General features: G+C 38.3%; 1 protein-coding gene across 12 annotated transcripts in view; it reads left to right on the forward strand.

Moving 5' to 3' along the window:
* Window positions 1-17,056, forward strand: part of PPP4R3B (protein phosphatase 4 regulatory subunit 3B) — a 72,870-nt gene that overhangs the window by 15,560 nt on the left and 40,254 nt on the right. For all 12 annotated transcript variants that reach the window (XM_050754643.1, XM_050754644.1, XM_050754645.1 and 9 more), the window contains 3 exons: window positions 3,914-4,537; window positions 13,786-13,863; window positions 16,002-16,118. In XM_050754643.1, coding sequence (XP_050610600.1) covers window positions 3,914-4,537; window positions 13,786-13,863; window positions 16,002-16,118 — 819 coding nt within the window. The remainder of the gene's footprint in view (window positions 1-3,913; window positions 4,538-13,785; window positions 13,864-16,001; window positions 16,119-17,056) is intronic.

Consider the following 17,056-nt stretch of genomic DNA (forward strand, 5'->3'; position numbering starts at 1 on the left):
ATATTCTGAGTGCTTAGAGTTTACCTCTCTGGAGCTAGATAAGGGCCAAACTTTTCCTTTGGCAAGGTCAGTCCTTTACTGCACAGGCCACTCCTTGACCAAGACTCTCTTACACCAAAATGATCATATTTGTGTGAGCATCTACATTTAGTATAGGATTTATATCACAGATGGAGAAATAATATCAGTATGAATATACCTAGCATTTGGGGACAGTGTGGAGTAGAAACAGGTTTGAAGACACAACTAACTTTTCCTGTAAAACCGTGTCATACCTTTTGTATTTTTGTACTACTTTGATTTCTTATTTCTCTCCTTGATCTGCAGATTTTACCTTATGATAAACTTGTACAGAACTGTATACCATAGAAACTGATAGTCAACAAAATCCAGCTTTTTGTCAGTCCAGTGATTTTTTTCTTCTTCTTAGGTTCCAGACCATGATTCTGTAGGGCCAGTGACTTTCCTTTTTCTTAGTTTAATTATTCAAATAACTCAGCATGGGCCAGTGATTTTTCTATCAGCATTACATCCTCAGGAAGCTTTAACTCAATATCCCAGTACATTTGATCATCAATATCAGTATTATAAGATTTATGTAGATAAGGTAGTTGGATGAACAATACTAGTGTTACACCATATCACAGTATGGTAGTAGATGTAACTTGAAAAGTAACAGTTGATAGATTCTAGCACATTACTAGAATCCCACTTAGTCATTAACAGTTGGTCTGGGGCTGGGCATGGTGGCTCACGCCTGTAATCCCAGCACTTTGAGAGGCCAAGGCGTGCGTATCACGAGGTCAGGAGATTGAGACCATCCTGGCTAACACAGTGAAACCCCGTCTCTACTAAAAATACAAAAAATTAGCCAGACGTGGTGGTGGGCGCCTGTAGTCCCAGCTACTTGGGAGGCTGAGGCAGGAGAATGGCGAGAACCCGGGAGGCAGAGCTTGCAGTGAGCCAAGATTGCGCCACTGCACTCCAGCCTCAGCTACAGAGCGAGACTGTCTCAAAAAAAAAACAACAGTTGGTCTGGTTCATCATCATATTGTATGATGAAATGTCTCCCAGAGCAGTGTCATTCTTCGAAGCTTACCGGCTCCCATTTAACCTAGTCAGGTTTCAAGAGGAGGGGTGGTCTTGGCAAACCTATTGCTTCACCCTTCCAGGCATCTGTTATAACTGAGCCAAGAGACAATGTCATCTCTTGGCCTTCAGCCTTTCTTGAGGCATCACTGCTTTTTTTTTTTTTGCTTTTTTTTTTTTTTTTTGAGACATCGTCTAGCTGTCCCCAGGCTAGAATGCAGTGGTGTGATCTCAGCTCACTGCAACCTCTGCCTCCCAGGCTCAAGGGATTCTCCTACTTCAGCCTGCTAATAGCTGGGACTACAGGTGTGCGCCACCATGCCTGGCTAATTTTTGTATTTTTTGTAGAGACGAGGTTTCATCATGTTGCACAGGCTGGTCTTGAACTCCTGAGCTTGTGATCTGCCTGCCTCAGCCTCCCAAAGTGCTGAGATTACAGGCATGAGTGACAGCCCCCAGCTTAGGCACCAATGTTAATACTGAATTTTCCTTCTTACGTTACTCATTTTTTCATTTTTTTTTCCTCTTTTACTGTTTCTCCTTTCCATTTGTCGTTATTTTTAAAAATTTTATATTTATTCTTTGTCATTGATTTTTATTCAGACTTTTCCACCTTTGGAAGGGATATTAGATGGAAGGGATGGTCCAGCAAAGTTAACTCTTTACTGTACCACTCAGTACTCTACTTCTTAAAGTCTATGCATGTTGCTGAATATGTATTTAGTTTTTTGCTCCTAACTACTGCATGATATTTCACAGAATCATACGTCATGTTTTACTTTTTCAGTTCTGGGAAGTCATTGCTGATCTTTGAAAGAACAATTTCAGTTTCAATAAGCGCCATATTACTTAATTATTTCTTAACCACCCCCCTCTCCTGCCTTTTTTTTTTTTTTTTGTGACAGAGTTTCACTCTTGTTGCCCAGGCTGGAGTGCAATGGCATGATCTTGGCTCACTGCAACCTCCGCCTCCTGGGTTCAAGCGGTTCTCCTGCCTCAGCCTCTCAAGTAGCTGGGATTACGGGCATGCACCACCATGCCCAGCTAATTTTGTACTTTTAGTAGAGACGGGGTTTCTCCATGTTGGTCAGGCTGGTCTTGAACTCCCAACCTCAGGTGATCTGCCCGCCTCGGCCTCCCAAAGTGCTGGGATTATAGGAGTGAGCCACCACGCCCAAGCTTAACCCCTTATAATGAGAAAATAGAACAAAAAAGCTTCCCTGAAAAAGTTTGATGGTTCAGATGGTTCAGAGTGTCTTAAGGGGAATGGAGAATGATGAAATAGAAGGAACCATTGTAGATAAATAAATTATAAAAACAAGAGCAAAGATAATTTTAATATGTTTAGCTTTGAGAAAGCATAAATTTAGAAGTACATATGGAAATGTTAACCTTAGGAAATGGTATGGACATTTTCTTTGAAGTGAATGAAAGAAATGTGTGAAGGTAAGTTATGAGATGGAGAAATGTTAGAGGAAGTTGAGTACTGATGGACTTTTTATTCAAAGGAAACCTCTTATCTTCTGAGACTTAAAGGTGAAGGTAATGTTTGAGAAGTTGGAAAGTGAAAAAAAAATTTAAAGCAGCAGCTGTAAGGGATGACGATAGGATTATGGAATAGAGAATTTTTTTTTTTTTTTTTTTTTTTTTGAGACGGAGTCTCGCTCTGCCGCCCAGGCTGGAGTGCAGTGGCCGGATCTCAGCTCACTGCAAGCTCCGCCTCCTGGGTTCACGCCATTCTCCTGCCTCAGCCTCCCGAGTAGTTGGGACTACAGGCGCCCGCCACTGCGCCAGGCTAGTTTTTTGTATTTTTTAGTAGAGACGGGGTTTCACCGTGTTAGCCAGGATGGTCTCGATCTCCTGACCTCGTGATCCGCCCGTCTCGGCCTCCCAAAGTGCTGGGGGAATAGAGAATTTTTATTGAAAAACCCTATCTATAGTGTAGATTTATTGTGAATCCATACAGCAGAGTTCATTGGCTATCTTTGAGATGTTATAATCAGATTGTGTTGTAGCAATACAATCCTAAAATTTCAATGGCTTGTGACAACAAAAGTTGATTTCTCCTTAATGCTGTTTGACCAATAGGGGAAGGGGCCCTGCTCATATGAGTCATTCAGGGACCAAGCTGGAAGAGAATTCATTTTATTTTATTTTATTTTTTTATTTTATTTTTTGAGACAGAGTCTTGCTCTGTCTCCCAGGCTGGAGTGCAGTGGTGCAATCTCAGCTCACTGCAGCCTCCACCTTCCAGGCTCCACCTTCCAGGTTCAAGTGATTCTCCTGCCTCAGCCACCTGAGTAGCTGAGATTACAGGCATATGCCACCACACCTTGCTAATTTTTGTATTTTTAGTAGAGATGGGGTTTCACCATGTTGCCCAGGCTGATTTTGAACCCCTGACCTCAAGTGACCCGCCTGCCTCAGCCACCTAAAGTGCTGGGATTACAGGCGTGAGCCACCATGCCTGGCTAGTCGTAGTGACAACATAGTGAGACACTGTCTCCACAAAAAGTAAAAGTGTTAGCTAGGTGTGGTGGCACATGCCTGTAGTCTCAGCCACTTGGGAGGCTGAGGCAGGAGGATCACTCGAGCCCAGGAGTTTAGTGTCACAGTGAGCTATGATTGCACCGCTGCACCCCAGCCTAGGCAACAGAGTTAGATCCTGTTTCTATTAAAAATAATAATAAATTAGTAGTGACTATTACTAATATTTTTCTTTGCAAGATATTTTACTTAAATTCAGTGGTCAGGGATTTGCTTTCCAAAATTTTGAATTCTTTTGTATTTTAAGGTAATTAGCTGTATACTTGGATATTTTTAGGTTCAAGGTAAAGACCCATCAGTGGAAGTCACACAGGACCTCATTGATGAATCTGAAGAAGAACGATTTGAAGAAATGCCTGAAACTAGTCATCTGATTGACCTGCCCACATGTGAACTCAATAAACTTGAAGAGATTGCTGACTTAGTTACCTCAGTGCTCTCCTCACCTATCCGTAGGGAAAAGCTGGCTCTCGCCTTGGAAAATGAAGGCTATATTAAAAAACTACTGCAGCTGTTCCAAGCTTGTGAGAACCTAGAAAACACTGAAGGCTTACACCATTTGTATGAAATTATTAGAGGAATCTTATTCCTAAATAAGGCAACTCTTTTTGAGGTAATGTTTTCTGATGAGTGTATCATGGATGTCGTGGGATGCCTTGAATATGACCCTGCTTTGGCTCAGCCAAAAAGACATAGAGAATTCTTGACCAAAACTGCAAAGTTTAAGGAAGTTATACCAATAACAGACTCTGAACTAAGGCAAAAAATACATCAAACTTACAGGGTACAGTACATTCAGGACATCATTTTGCCCACACCATCTGTTTTTGAAGAGAATTTTCTTTCTACTCTTACGTCTTTTATTTTCTTCAACAAAGTTGAGATAGTCAGCATGTTGCAGGTAAGTAAAAAGATATTCTTCACAATTCCATTTTTCAGATACTTAGTTCCCTTAATAGTTCAAGCTGGTGTTTTTACCCTCTGTTTTTTGAAAGATTTATTTTGTTTAAATGCATTATTAAGTATATTTAAAGTAAACAAAACAAATTAGGACTTTATATCTTGTGGTTTTAGTGCAACCTTTTATTTGTTTGTTTTTTTGAATTGGAGTCTCATTCTGTCACCCAGGCTGGAATGCAGTGGCACATTCTCGGCTCACTGCAACCTGCGCCTCCCGGGTTCAAACAATTCTTCTTCCTCAGCCTCCCAATTAGCTGGGACTACAGGTGTGCGCCACCATGCCCAGCTGATTTTTTGTATTTTTAGTAGAGAAGGGGTTTCACTGTGTTGCCCAGGCTGGTGTCGAACTCCTGAGCTCAGGCAATCCGCTTGCCTCAGCCTCCTAAAGTGCTGGGATTATAGGTGTGAGCCACCGTGCCTGGCCCAGCCTTTTATATTTTTAAGTGGTCTATGTTTCAGCTTTTTATAAAATATAATATTTGTGTTTCTAAAATTCAGGTAGAATATACATAACATAAAATTCACCGTTTTAACTATTTATTTGTTTATTTTTTGAGATGGAGTTTTGCTCTTGTTGCCCAAGCTGGAGTGCAATGACATGATCTCTGCTCACTACAACCTCCGCCTCTTGGCAGAGAGAAGTGATTCTCCTGTCTCAGCCTCCTGAGTAGCTGGGATTACAGTCATGCGCCAGCATGCCCAGCTAATTTTTTTTGTTGTTGGTTTTTTTTTGAGATGGAGTCTTGCTCTATAGCCCAGGCTGGAGTGCAATGGTGTGCTCTTGGCTCACTGCAAGCTCCGCCTCCGGGGTTCAGGCCATTCTCCTGCCTCAGCTTCCTGAGTAGCTGGGACTGCAGGTGCCTGCCACCGCCCCAGGCTAATTTTTTGTGTTTTTGGTGGAGATGGGGTTTCACCGTGTTAGCCAGGATGGTCTCGATCTCCTGATCTTGCGATCCACCCGCCTCGGCCTCCCAAAGTGCTGGGATTACAGGCGTGAGCCACCGCGCCCGGCCCAATTTTTTGTATTTTTAGTAGAGGGGGATTTCTCCATGTTGGTCAGGCTGGTCTCAAATTCCCGACCTGAGGTGATCCACCCACCTCGGCCTCCCTAAGTGCTGGGATTACAGGCGTGAGCCACTGCGCCCAGCCAGTTTTAACAATTTTTAAGTGTACAATTCATTGACATTAAGTATATTCGCAGTGTTATGCAACAGTCACCACTATCCATTTACAGAACTTTTTCATCATCCCAAACAGAAACTCAACCCATTGAACAGTAACTACCCATATTCCCTCTTTCCAGCTCTTGTTAATCACTATTCTACTCTTTATGAATTTGTTTATTATATATATCGATGATGCAGCTATTTATTATTATTATTATTATTATTGTTATTATTTTGAGATGGAGTTTCACTCTTGTTGCCCAAGCTGGAGTGCAGTGGTGTGATTTTGGCTCATTGCAACCTCCATCTTCTGGGTTCAAGCGATTCTCCTGCCTCAGCCTCCCCAGTAGCTGGGATTTCAGGTGTGTGCCACCACGCTCGACTAATTTTTTTGTATTTTTAGTAGAAACAGGGTTTCACCATGTTGGCCAGGCTGGTCTCAAACTCCTGACCTCAGGTGATCCACCCTCCTTGGCCTCCCAAAGTGCTGGAATTATAGGTGTGAGCCGCCGCACCTGGCTGATGCAGCTATATTTAACGTTTTTCCTGTCTGTCCCGCGAATACTCGCCAATAATGCTTGGCTGCAGCATTTACCCTGAGACAGCTTTGCCACAAAATACCTAGCTTTTATTATTATTTTCGCATTGCTGTGGTATATTAATTCTAGAAAACATAGCATTCCTGCCCATGATATTAATGTCGTTCTCAAACATTTGTTGGCCAAAGATTCATTTGATGAATCTGATTTTTTTTTAAATAGACGATTTTGATGATTCAAACAATTCTGATGTTAGTTCTGTTTAGAAGTAACTCCAGGAACGTTTTTATATTTTATTTTCACATTGAAAATCAGATTTGCTTCAGCCTCAAAGAGCGTGTTTATGTAAAATGAAATGAGTGTTGGCAGCAAGCTGCACTTTTTTTTTCTAATTGGGGAAAGGGTTAAAAGTATCTTTTCTTCCATTTTGAGAGATACTGTTATTATTGGGGTGTATATGAGTATGTGGCTATTTGCTATAAGAAGGTGATTTTATTCTGTCTCATGAGTTGTGAAATAGGAGCTTTATACTATATTTATCATGTTAATCCTTTACACCCTAACAGTATAAAAAGCATGCTTTTAAAGTACTTGTAACGGTAGACTATACTAAGCTTTCTGCATAACTGCTTTTGTTATTTCCATATCAATCACTAAATTTATTGAGCAGCTACTATATACTTAGTGTTATGGATCTCAGAGTGTGGTTTGTGGACCTCTGAAAGTCCCTGAGACCCTCTTGGAGGCATTTATGAGGTTTTCCTTTTTCTAGTTTGATGTCAGTGTGAGGCTGTGTGGTTTTTTTTCATGTACTTTTGCCTAAAGAACATATTGCAACAAACTGAATGACAAAAAAGATAAATGAGTATCTAGTTGTCTTCTGTTAAGCCAGATATTGAGATTTGCAAAAATGTAAAAGGGGCTACTCTTTTTACTAAAAGTTTAAAATTTTGGATCATATAGCCGTTTCTCTTAAAACATTTATATAAACATAAAATAACTTATTTTAAAAAATGAATTCATAAATATTTTCACAAGTCTTGGTTTTAATTGTAATTATGGTAAATATTGATGAACATAACGTGCATAATGAAAGCTCTTCAGGGTCCTCCATAATTTTTTAAAATTCATTTTATTTTTTATATAGAGACAGGATCTGACTGTATTGCCCAGGCTGGTCTCAAACTCCTGGCCTCAAGTGATCCTCCTCACCCTCCCAAAGTGCTGAGATTATAGGTGTGAGCCACTGTACCCAGCCTCTGCATAATTCTTAAGAGTTTAGGCCAGGTGTGGTGGCTCATGCCTGTAATCCCAGCACTTTGGAAGGCCAAGGCAAGAGGATCACTTGTGGTCAGGAGTTTGAGACCAGCCTGACCAACATGGCGAAACTCCATCTTTACTAAAAATACAAAAATTAGCCAGGCATGGTGGCACATGCCTGTAATCCCAGCTACTCAGGAGGCTGAAGTGGGAGAATTGCTTGAACCCAGGAGGCGGAGGTTGCAGTGAGCTGAGATTGCACCACTGTACTCCAGCCAGGGTGACAGAGCGAGACTATCTGAAAAAAAAAAAAAAAAAAAAAGAGTTTAAAAGGGTCCTGATACAAATAATTGAATTCTGTCTCTGACTTAGTGCCAGCTAATAGACTTCATTTTGTGACATTTCCCACCAATAGCCACCTATTATTGTTACTTTATTTTTTTATGTAGGATTTACTTTTCTTTCAGATCATTTATTCACCTACCAATTTTTTTGTTATTCCCCAATAATGAGTGTGGGGAAGGTTAGATGTACACATCAGGTTCTTTTTATAATATATAGGACCTGTTTATTTTTAAACCATAGTATACAATTCAGGGTGCTATTTCACTTGTTGACAGAAAAACGTTTAATAATCTTAGGAGATTGGAAATAGAGTCACAGTCTGTAGTTGATAAAAAGGGAACCCAGTAACAGAAGCTCAAATGTAGCTTTCACATGACTGTTCTTGTCTTCAGAAGGGTTTCCAAATTCATAATAGTAAATTGTAAATACTTTTATATATTCAGAAAATAAATTATGTAAACTATAAATATTTGTAAACCTTTGTATGTCATTTTATGTATTTTACAATAGGTTTGTTTGTGAAGGCTATAATTACGTAAATCAAGTGCAGCTTTTTCTTTTCCTAAAAGAAGACTTAATCATTTCTGCTTCATGAGATGCATTTCATGAAATAGCCAGATTCTGTGAACTGTTATTTACGTAAGGTTTACTACTTAATTATCTCTTATGTGCCAGCAAAGATGTTGATTTTTTTTTTTTTTTTTTTTTAGATTCAGAGGGTACTTTGTTACATGGGTATTGCATGAGTAATGGTGGAGATTGGGCTTCTAGTGTACCCAGCACTCAGATGTTGAACACGGTGCCCAGTAGATAATTTTGAAACCTTCATTCCCCTCCCATCCTACCCCTTTTTGGAGTTCCCAGTGTCTGTTATCTCCATCTTAATGTCCATGTGTACCCACTTGTAAGTGAGAACGTGCACTGTATGATTTTCTGCCTCTGAGTTCACTTAGGATAATGGCCTCCAGCTCCATTCACGTTGCTACAAAAGACATGATTTCATTCTTTTTTAACATTTCGTTTGTATTCCACAGTATATATGTACACCCCATTTTGTTTGTCTAATCATCTTTTGGTAGACACTTAGGTGGGTTCCATGACTTTGCTATCATGAATAGTGCTGCGATCAACATACAAGTGCAAGTGTCTTTTTAATATAATGCATTTTTTTCCTTTGGGTATGAATTGTGTTTTCAACTATGTGTGAAAAGGAAAGAAATAAGATTGTGGCCAGTGGTCTCTATTTTATTTTATTTTTTGTAGAGGTGGGGGTTTTGCTATGTTGCCTAAACTGTTCTTAACTGGCCTCAAGGCTTCAAAAGTGTTGGGATAACAGGCGTGAACCACCATACCTGGCCCTGCAGTGGCCTCTAAGCCCTTATTTCCTAAAGTCTCACTCTGAGATTTCCATGTAGAAATTTTTGGCTAGGTAGTAGGTGTTTCCAGATACCTATCTGGCTATCTAGTACACTCACTTGTAGTTTCTTTTTTTTTTTTTTTTTTTTTTGAGACGGAGTCTCGCTCTGTCCCCCAGGCTGGATTGCAGTGGCATGATCTCAGCTCACTGCAAGCTCCACCTCCCGGGTTCACGCCATTCTCCTGCCTCAGCCTCCCGAGTAGCTGGGACTACAGGCACCCACCACTAGCCCAGCTAATTTTTTGTGTTTTTAGTAGAGACGGGGTTTCACCGCGTTAGCCAGGACGGTCTCAATCTCCTGACCTTGTGATCCGCCTACCTCAGCCTCCCAAAATGTTGGGATTACAGGAGTGAGCCACCACGCCTGGCCACCTGTGGTTTCTTAAATGAGCATTAACTTGCTGCTGTGTGAGTTGTAGAAGGCAAGTGAATATGTAAGAATTTTATGTAACTGGGCCAAAGTGAGGTAGTGCAAAGGTCCTTATAAATCCTAGCCTAAATTAGGTTAATTAACTGTTGCATTATATGGAAGTACTTAGCATAGTCACTGGCTCCTAGTATGTGTGCTAATACATGTTGACAATGTCTTAAGCATGATAGGAACAGAAGACTTTTGCGACTCTGAATTTTCTACCTAATTGCAGATCAAAATCCCCTGAGCCCAGAATTGAGCAACATTCTTTTAAAATGTTTTAGTAATTAATTTTTTTTTTTTTTGAGACAGTCTCCCTCTGTCGCCCAGGCTGGAGTGCAGTGGCGCCATCTTGGCTCACTGCAGCCTCTGCCTCCCAGGTTCAGGTGATTCTCAAGCTTCAGCCTCCCCGGAAGCTGGGATAACAGGCAGCAGCCACCACGCCTGGCTAATTTTTGTATTTTTAGTATAGACAGAGTTTCACTGTGTTGGCCAGGCTGGTCTCCAACTCCCAACCTCAGGTGATCCGCCCGCCTCAGCCTCCCAGAGTGCTGGGATTACAGGCATGAGCCACTGCCCCCAGCCAGAAATTAAATTTTTGAAAGCAAATAAAGTGAGGTTGTTTCTGCACAAACAGCTACAGAATAAGATCCTTTTCAGAACAGAACGTTTTAATTTCTCTCCTTACTAGAAATGATAGAGGACAGAAATCTCAAATGTTGACATTTTAACACATTTACATATATTATATTATATACATATTTCTGCTATTCCATAGGTAAGAGTTAAGCTTAAAATTAGCCCAGCAGGATCCGTGGTTTAGTTTTCCTTTTAACATATTTTGCAGATACTAAGGTTTTGGCACCAAGAGAGAAAAATTTCTAACTTTCCATCCCAGTTACAAATTAAATATGTAAAATCTTCAAATACTCTTTGAAAGACTGTTTAGAGTAATAGGGCTTTTCATTTTGTTTTTAGGATTTTTCTTTGGATTCAAGTACAGGATTTAATATATTAAATTTTATCTTACTAGATTTGGCCCATTCCAGCTTGAGTGTGTATCTTTCGCTTTGATTTGATTCATAAGTTTGATTCAACTTCAAACTTATGTTTGAAGTTTGAAATACTTAGGAACCTGTCCTGTGGTTTACCTAGTAGAGTGACAAAAACCTCATTAATTATTTGGGAGGCCTGGATTCTAAATCCATCTGTCACTAACTACCCTCAGAAAAATTCACTTTTTGGACCTCAGTCTCTTGAAATTTAAAATTGCACTTGACAGTCTCTGTAACAATGTTGCAAAATCTGATCTAATTCTAAGTTTCTGTGTTTATATGTTTCTAAAAATGAATGGGTTCTATTTTTTCTTTTGTTTGCCCTGTATTTATATTACTGCAAAGAAAAGAGTTTGATTTAGACTGTTTAGAAGCAACCTCTTTTTTTCCCCACAGTGTTTTTTTTATGTTATCCAGAAAAGCAGCCACACAAATTTTGACTTAAATATATAGGTTTTATTAAAACAAGAGCTGTTAAAACCAAATAGAAAAGAAAAACTAAAGAGATTAGTTTGATTACTTGGAGAACCAGAGATTTTGGAGTAAGTATTTCAACTATATGATAGGCTTTAAGTTATTGATTATTTGCTTCCTTCATAAATATATTGGAACAGAGTGCTTTTATAGCTTAATGAATAATAGCAAGAGTAATGCTGGAAATCAGGAAAAAATACTAGGAATCCACATTCTCTTAATGGACTGTAATAATTGAGATTGCTTCTATCTGTAATATTTTATGCAGTTCTACTTATCAGCTCACAAGTACCGAATCATATAAGAAGAATTCAAGTGGGAAATTGCATTTATCAAGGAGTTGGAACTTTTTTCTTATGAAAATATTTTGAAAAAGTTAAATTTTCAGGTAGTAAAGGATGAAGATGTAATCTACAACAGATGCAGGAAAATAGAAATTTATAAAAGGTGTGAATGGAGGTAAATATGTACTTACTCACCCTAACCTAAAATATTGAGACTAAAAGTATTTGGAAAAAGTAGGCTGGGCATGGTGGCTCATGGCTGTAGTCCTGGCACTTTGGGAGGCTGAGGTGGGAGGATTGCTTGAGGCCAGGAGTTCGATACCAGCCTGGGCAACAAAGTGAACCACCCCCCATCTCTACAAAAAGTTTAAAAAATTAGGCAGGTGTGGTGGCACGTGCCCACGGTCTCTGTTACATGGGAGTCTGAGGGAGGAAGATTGCTTGAGTCCAGGAGGTCCAGGCTACAGTGAGCCATGTTTGTACCACTGCACTCCAGCCTGGGCAACAGAGTGAGACTCAAGAAAAAGAAAAAGGAAAAAGTAACTTAAGGGCTAAATAAAAGATTACATATGCATATAAACTCCCTCAAAAGATGGATGTTCAGGCTGCAATGCATAAGGTCCAAAAGGAGTCAATGAAATAACAAAGGAAACACCATTCTGAGTCAAACTAAATGATTTATCTACCAGTGTCTTGTCTTTGAGTAGCACCAATTGATTTTTAGTGGAATAGCATGTTATACTCTGATTGTACGTAGTGGTTTCTATTCATTTTTTAAAAATATATGTTCCACCTTATTTCAAAAAGGACTTAAGGGATTGATACCACTTAATGTATGATCCTCAGTAAGAAAAAGGACAGGTAGTTGGGGGTGTATCCTTTAAATGTTAGGGTTTTATTTTACTATCAACTCTACAGATATTATTGTTATAAACTTTTTTAGAACAAGTTACTTTAATGGAAATTACATTTCATAAAAATGAATTTTGAAGATAACTGAAGCTTAAAACCACCAATAATTTCCATCAATTTTTTAGCAGATTTTGATGAAATCTTCTCTAAGGTGAATTTTAATATTTATGCCCATTTTTTCTTTTGTAATTTAATAGTCTTTGTAGAAAATTAGAAAATATAGATAACCAAAAAAGAAAATCACTCATAACCTATCACCAAGCAATAACCATAGTTAACATTCTAACGTGTACTCCTTCTAGACTTTAGACACACAAATTTATTTATGATTATTATTATTTTGTTGTTGTTGTTGTTGTTGAGTTGTTGCCCAGGCTGGAGTGCAATGGCACAGTCTCGGCTCACCGCAACCTCTGCCTCCCAGGTTCAAGCGATTCTCCTGTCTCAGCCTCCCTAGTAGCTGGGATTACAGGCATGTGCCACCACGCCTGGCTAGTTTTGTATTCTTAGTAGAGATGGGGTTACTCCATGTTGGTCAGGCTGGTCTCAAACTCCCGACCTCAGGTGATCCACCCGCCTCAGCCTCCCAAAGTGCTGGAATTGCAGGCGTGAGCCACCGCATCCAGCCCACAAATTTATTTTTTAAAAGTACATGCTTGACTAAATTTTTGTTTGTCCTTTTAAACAACGCCTGGAGAAATTAGCACTTGTCTTTCTTTTTAATACCTCAGAGTCATTAGTATGAAAAGCAGTTATTGTAGTGTTTTGTCATTTAGTTATATCCTTGGGGACCACAAGAACGTGTAAGACTCTGCACCAGTTGTAGGTTACTGTATTTTATGAGTTCTTGTATTTTAAATAGCTTTGTAACTTTATCTGCTGCCAGAATTCAGCCTCCTTTACTGTTTTCCTTGTTCCTTGTCTTATAATTCTTGTTTTTCTAATCTGTTATGGACTAACAATAAGATCCTTAGACTTGTTTGAATTATGTTTAAATTAAGAGAAAGTAGACCCTGAAAGGGGGCTAGAGAATCTAAATTCAGTGAGTTTTCACATAACACCTCTAGAACAAATATTTTTGGTTTCCAAAGAGTTATTTGTAGTTGAGGTTTTTAGTTAAAGTAGATATTGATGTATTTATAACAAGAATTGAATGGTGTAATCAAATTTTACAAAATTTTAACACACAAATATACCCCAGAATATTAGGTTTCATAATGAAAATGCTACTTGTCAGCTATTTTTTATAATTTGTGTAAGTCATATAAATGAGTATAACCTTATCTTTTTGTTAATATTTCATAGTAATTATTTTTTTCATGCAGGAAGATGAGAAGTTTTTGTCTGAAGTTTTTGCACAATTAACAGATGAGGCTACAGATGATGATAAACGGCGTGAATTGGTAAGTTATGAAATTCAAACTCTTATAGAGCACTTATTCTTTTGACATGCACAGCTTTTAATCTTGAATTTGCTAACTTGAGACAATTTTTTGTAATTAGATTAGTAAGAGATGAAAAGTGTGTATTTAAATTGAACTGCAAAATGATTATTCAGAGCTTCTAAAATTTGTTTGTTTCTAGAATTTATATATTTTAGAAAATTCTTAGGATGCTCTGATGTATCACCCCCCACCATTGTATGCCTTATAAATCCCCAAACCAGATAAGTGCCTTATGTTAGAACACAACTACAAAACTCAGACGTTTTTATAGTTGCAGAAGTTTACATTATAGCGATGCTTCTTTTTTTCTTTTTTTTTTTTTTTTTTTGAGGCGGAGTTTCGCTCTTGTTGCCCAGGCTGGAGTGCAATGGTGCGATCTCGGCTGACCGCAACCTCTGCCTCCCAGGTTCAAGCGATTCTCCTGCCTCAGCTTCCCGAGTAGCTGGGATTACAGACATGCGTCACCACGCCCAGCTAATTTTGTATTTTTAGTAGAGACGGAGTTTCTCCATGTTGGTCAGGCTGGTCTCGAACTCCTGACCTGAGGTGATCCGCCCGCCTCAGCCTCCCAGAGTGCTGGGATTACAGGCATGAGCCACTGCGCCCAGCCACAATGCTTTTCTTTTTAAACAAGAGATAAGGAAAATGCTTCCTGAATAAATGATGTAAATAATTTGGTTCTTTGGAGATTTTTTGTTTTTTATTATAAGCATTTTCTTTGAGATACAAACCATTTTGAGGAAGAGAATAGTGATTGCCGTTTGCCAGATGTTTGACATTTTTTTCAAATATAATGAGATGAGAAGGGAAAGTATATATTATAGTAATGCATATTCAGTTCTATAATTTAGCTATGTGATATTGAATTACTAAAATAATATCTTCAGTTTCAGATTTTAATTTATTGGGATTTCACAAAATAATGAAAGATGGCTGATTTAAAACCTGTAAGTCATCTTTAGTGTAGTTACTTACTAGTAACCTACTTAGTTTTCTCAATTGTAATAGTGGTGTTTTAGACTAGGGAAGCTTTGATGTACATTTCAGTCCTTAAACCAGTATTATGTTTTTGGGAGATTACTGGGGACCCAGCTAGAGTTGAGTTACAGGATGGTTTCTGTGAAAATATGTGTTCATAATTCAAAACAAATTTCTTACCTGGCATTTTTGCACTGAATGTCTTTAAAGAGTTAATTGGTCAATGTTAACCTTCTGAAAGATCTCATCTTTTTTTATTTTTTCTTTTTGAAAAAGAGTCTTGCTCTTTTGCCCAGGCTGGAGTGCAGTGGCACGATTTCAACTCACTGCAACCTCTGCCACCTGGGTTCAAGTGATTCTCGTGCCTCAGCCTCCCGAGTAGCTGTGATTACAGGCACGTGCCACCATGCCCAGCTAATTTTTGTATTTTTAGTAGAGACAGAGTTTCACCTGTTGGTCAGGCTAGTCTCAAACCCCTGGAATCAAGTGATCCACCTGCCTCAGCCTCCCAAAGTGTTGGGATTACAGGCGCAAGCCACTATGCCCCGCCAGATGTCATCTTTTCAGAGTAGCCTGGTGCCTCACAACTGATATTTAAAAACATATTAAAAATTAGCACCCCATTAAAAGTATATCTTGCATTTTTGCGTACTAATAGATCAATAGGCAAATCCAGCATCTTAAACAAAGTGTGCATACTCTCATTTGCCTTTTATCACCAAATATCTCTGTTGACCTATAAGGTCCCAATGGAGTAATAAAAATGTTCTAATAACATATTTGAAAGGTTCACTTAGAAAGATGTGTTGTCAAACACTGCTATTCACTGGAAAAAAAAAGAAAAAAGCAGCTTGTGATGCATCTTTCAGAAAGCCCGCTTACATTTACCTTTTATTGGTGGATTTCTCTTTCTGCTTAACAGCGTCCAGTAATGCAAGTTTTACTTTTAATGGGGTGCTAATTTTTAGTTTGTTTTTAATGTAGTTTTGAGGAGCCAGGAAACTCCAAAAAAGATGAGATCCTTCAGAAGGGTGAATACCACACCATGGTAGATTATTACTATAGTGTGCCCCAAGTTTATGTTTATCAACGTCTCACTAAAATTTCTAACATTACAGGTTAATTTTTTCAAGGAATTTTGTGCGTTTTCTCAGACATTACAACCTCAAAACAGGGATGCATTTTTCAAAACATTGGCAAAATTGGGAATTCTTCCAGCTCTTGAAATTGTAATGGTAATTATGCCGTTTCTTTTCATGTTTTTGAAGTTGTAAATTTGTAATAGACATATTATGGATGAGAAACTCTATATTATAATAATGTATATTCAGTTCTATAGTTTAGCTATCTTATATTGAATTACTACAAGAATATCTTCAGTTTCAGATTTTTATTTAATTTTAAACATCAGTATGTAATCACTTGCATATAGTATGCTTTCAAGTGGGTAAAAAAACCCACGTTTTTGCAAGAATGTTCTTTTCTGTAACAGTATTGTGTTTCATAGAAACCAGTAAAATATCTTTTGTTTTTAGATCAGTGAGTGGAATGAGGACAGACTGAAACAAGGGGATTCATGCTGCAACACAGGGTTAGGGCATAATTCTTAGATTTTTGTTTATATGAGTTTTACCCATTGGTATTTACTTTATGGAAAATTAAAACAAATTTTTAAAGTATTCGTTTAAAAATGATAACCTATTATATGTTAACAAAAATAATAGAACTTTTTTCACCACATTTTCTTGAGATTGAAATCAATATAACTTTTATGAAAAAATAATTTTTTCAAAACAAAAAATTTAGTGAAAAGAGTACCATTTTTTACTTTTTTTTTTTCTGCTAATCTCTCTAATACCTTGCTTTATAGAAGGTGTCTAGATTCACAAAGCAGCTTCTACATTTAATTTGTGGTGATATGATATGTCACGCAGCCTCTGGAAAACCCCACTGTACTTGTGATTGAATGAGAGTGAAAATGACAAAGGCTTAGTATTATTTATTATTATGAAATAGTCTTAATCTTGTATACTTCCTAAAAGGATGTTAGACCCCGCTCACCAGGATTCCCTGGACCACACTTTTGAGAACTGCTGGGTTGGGGAGTGTTTTCAGAATCACCTCAAGATTTTGTAACTTATAAGTCACATACTCTTCATGTGTTGGAGGGGAA

This window comes from Macaca thibetana, chromosome 13 (assembly GCF_024542745.1).
Source record: "Macaca thibetana thibetana isolate TM-01 chromosome 13, ASM2454274v1, whole genome shotgun sequence".
Lineage (NCBI taxonomy): Eukaryota > Metazoa > Chordata > Mammalia > Primates > Cercopithecidae > Macaca > Macaca thibetana.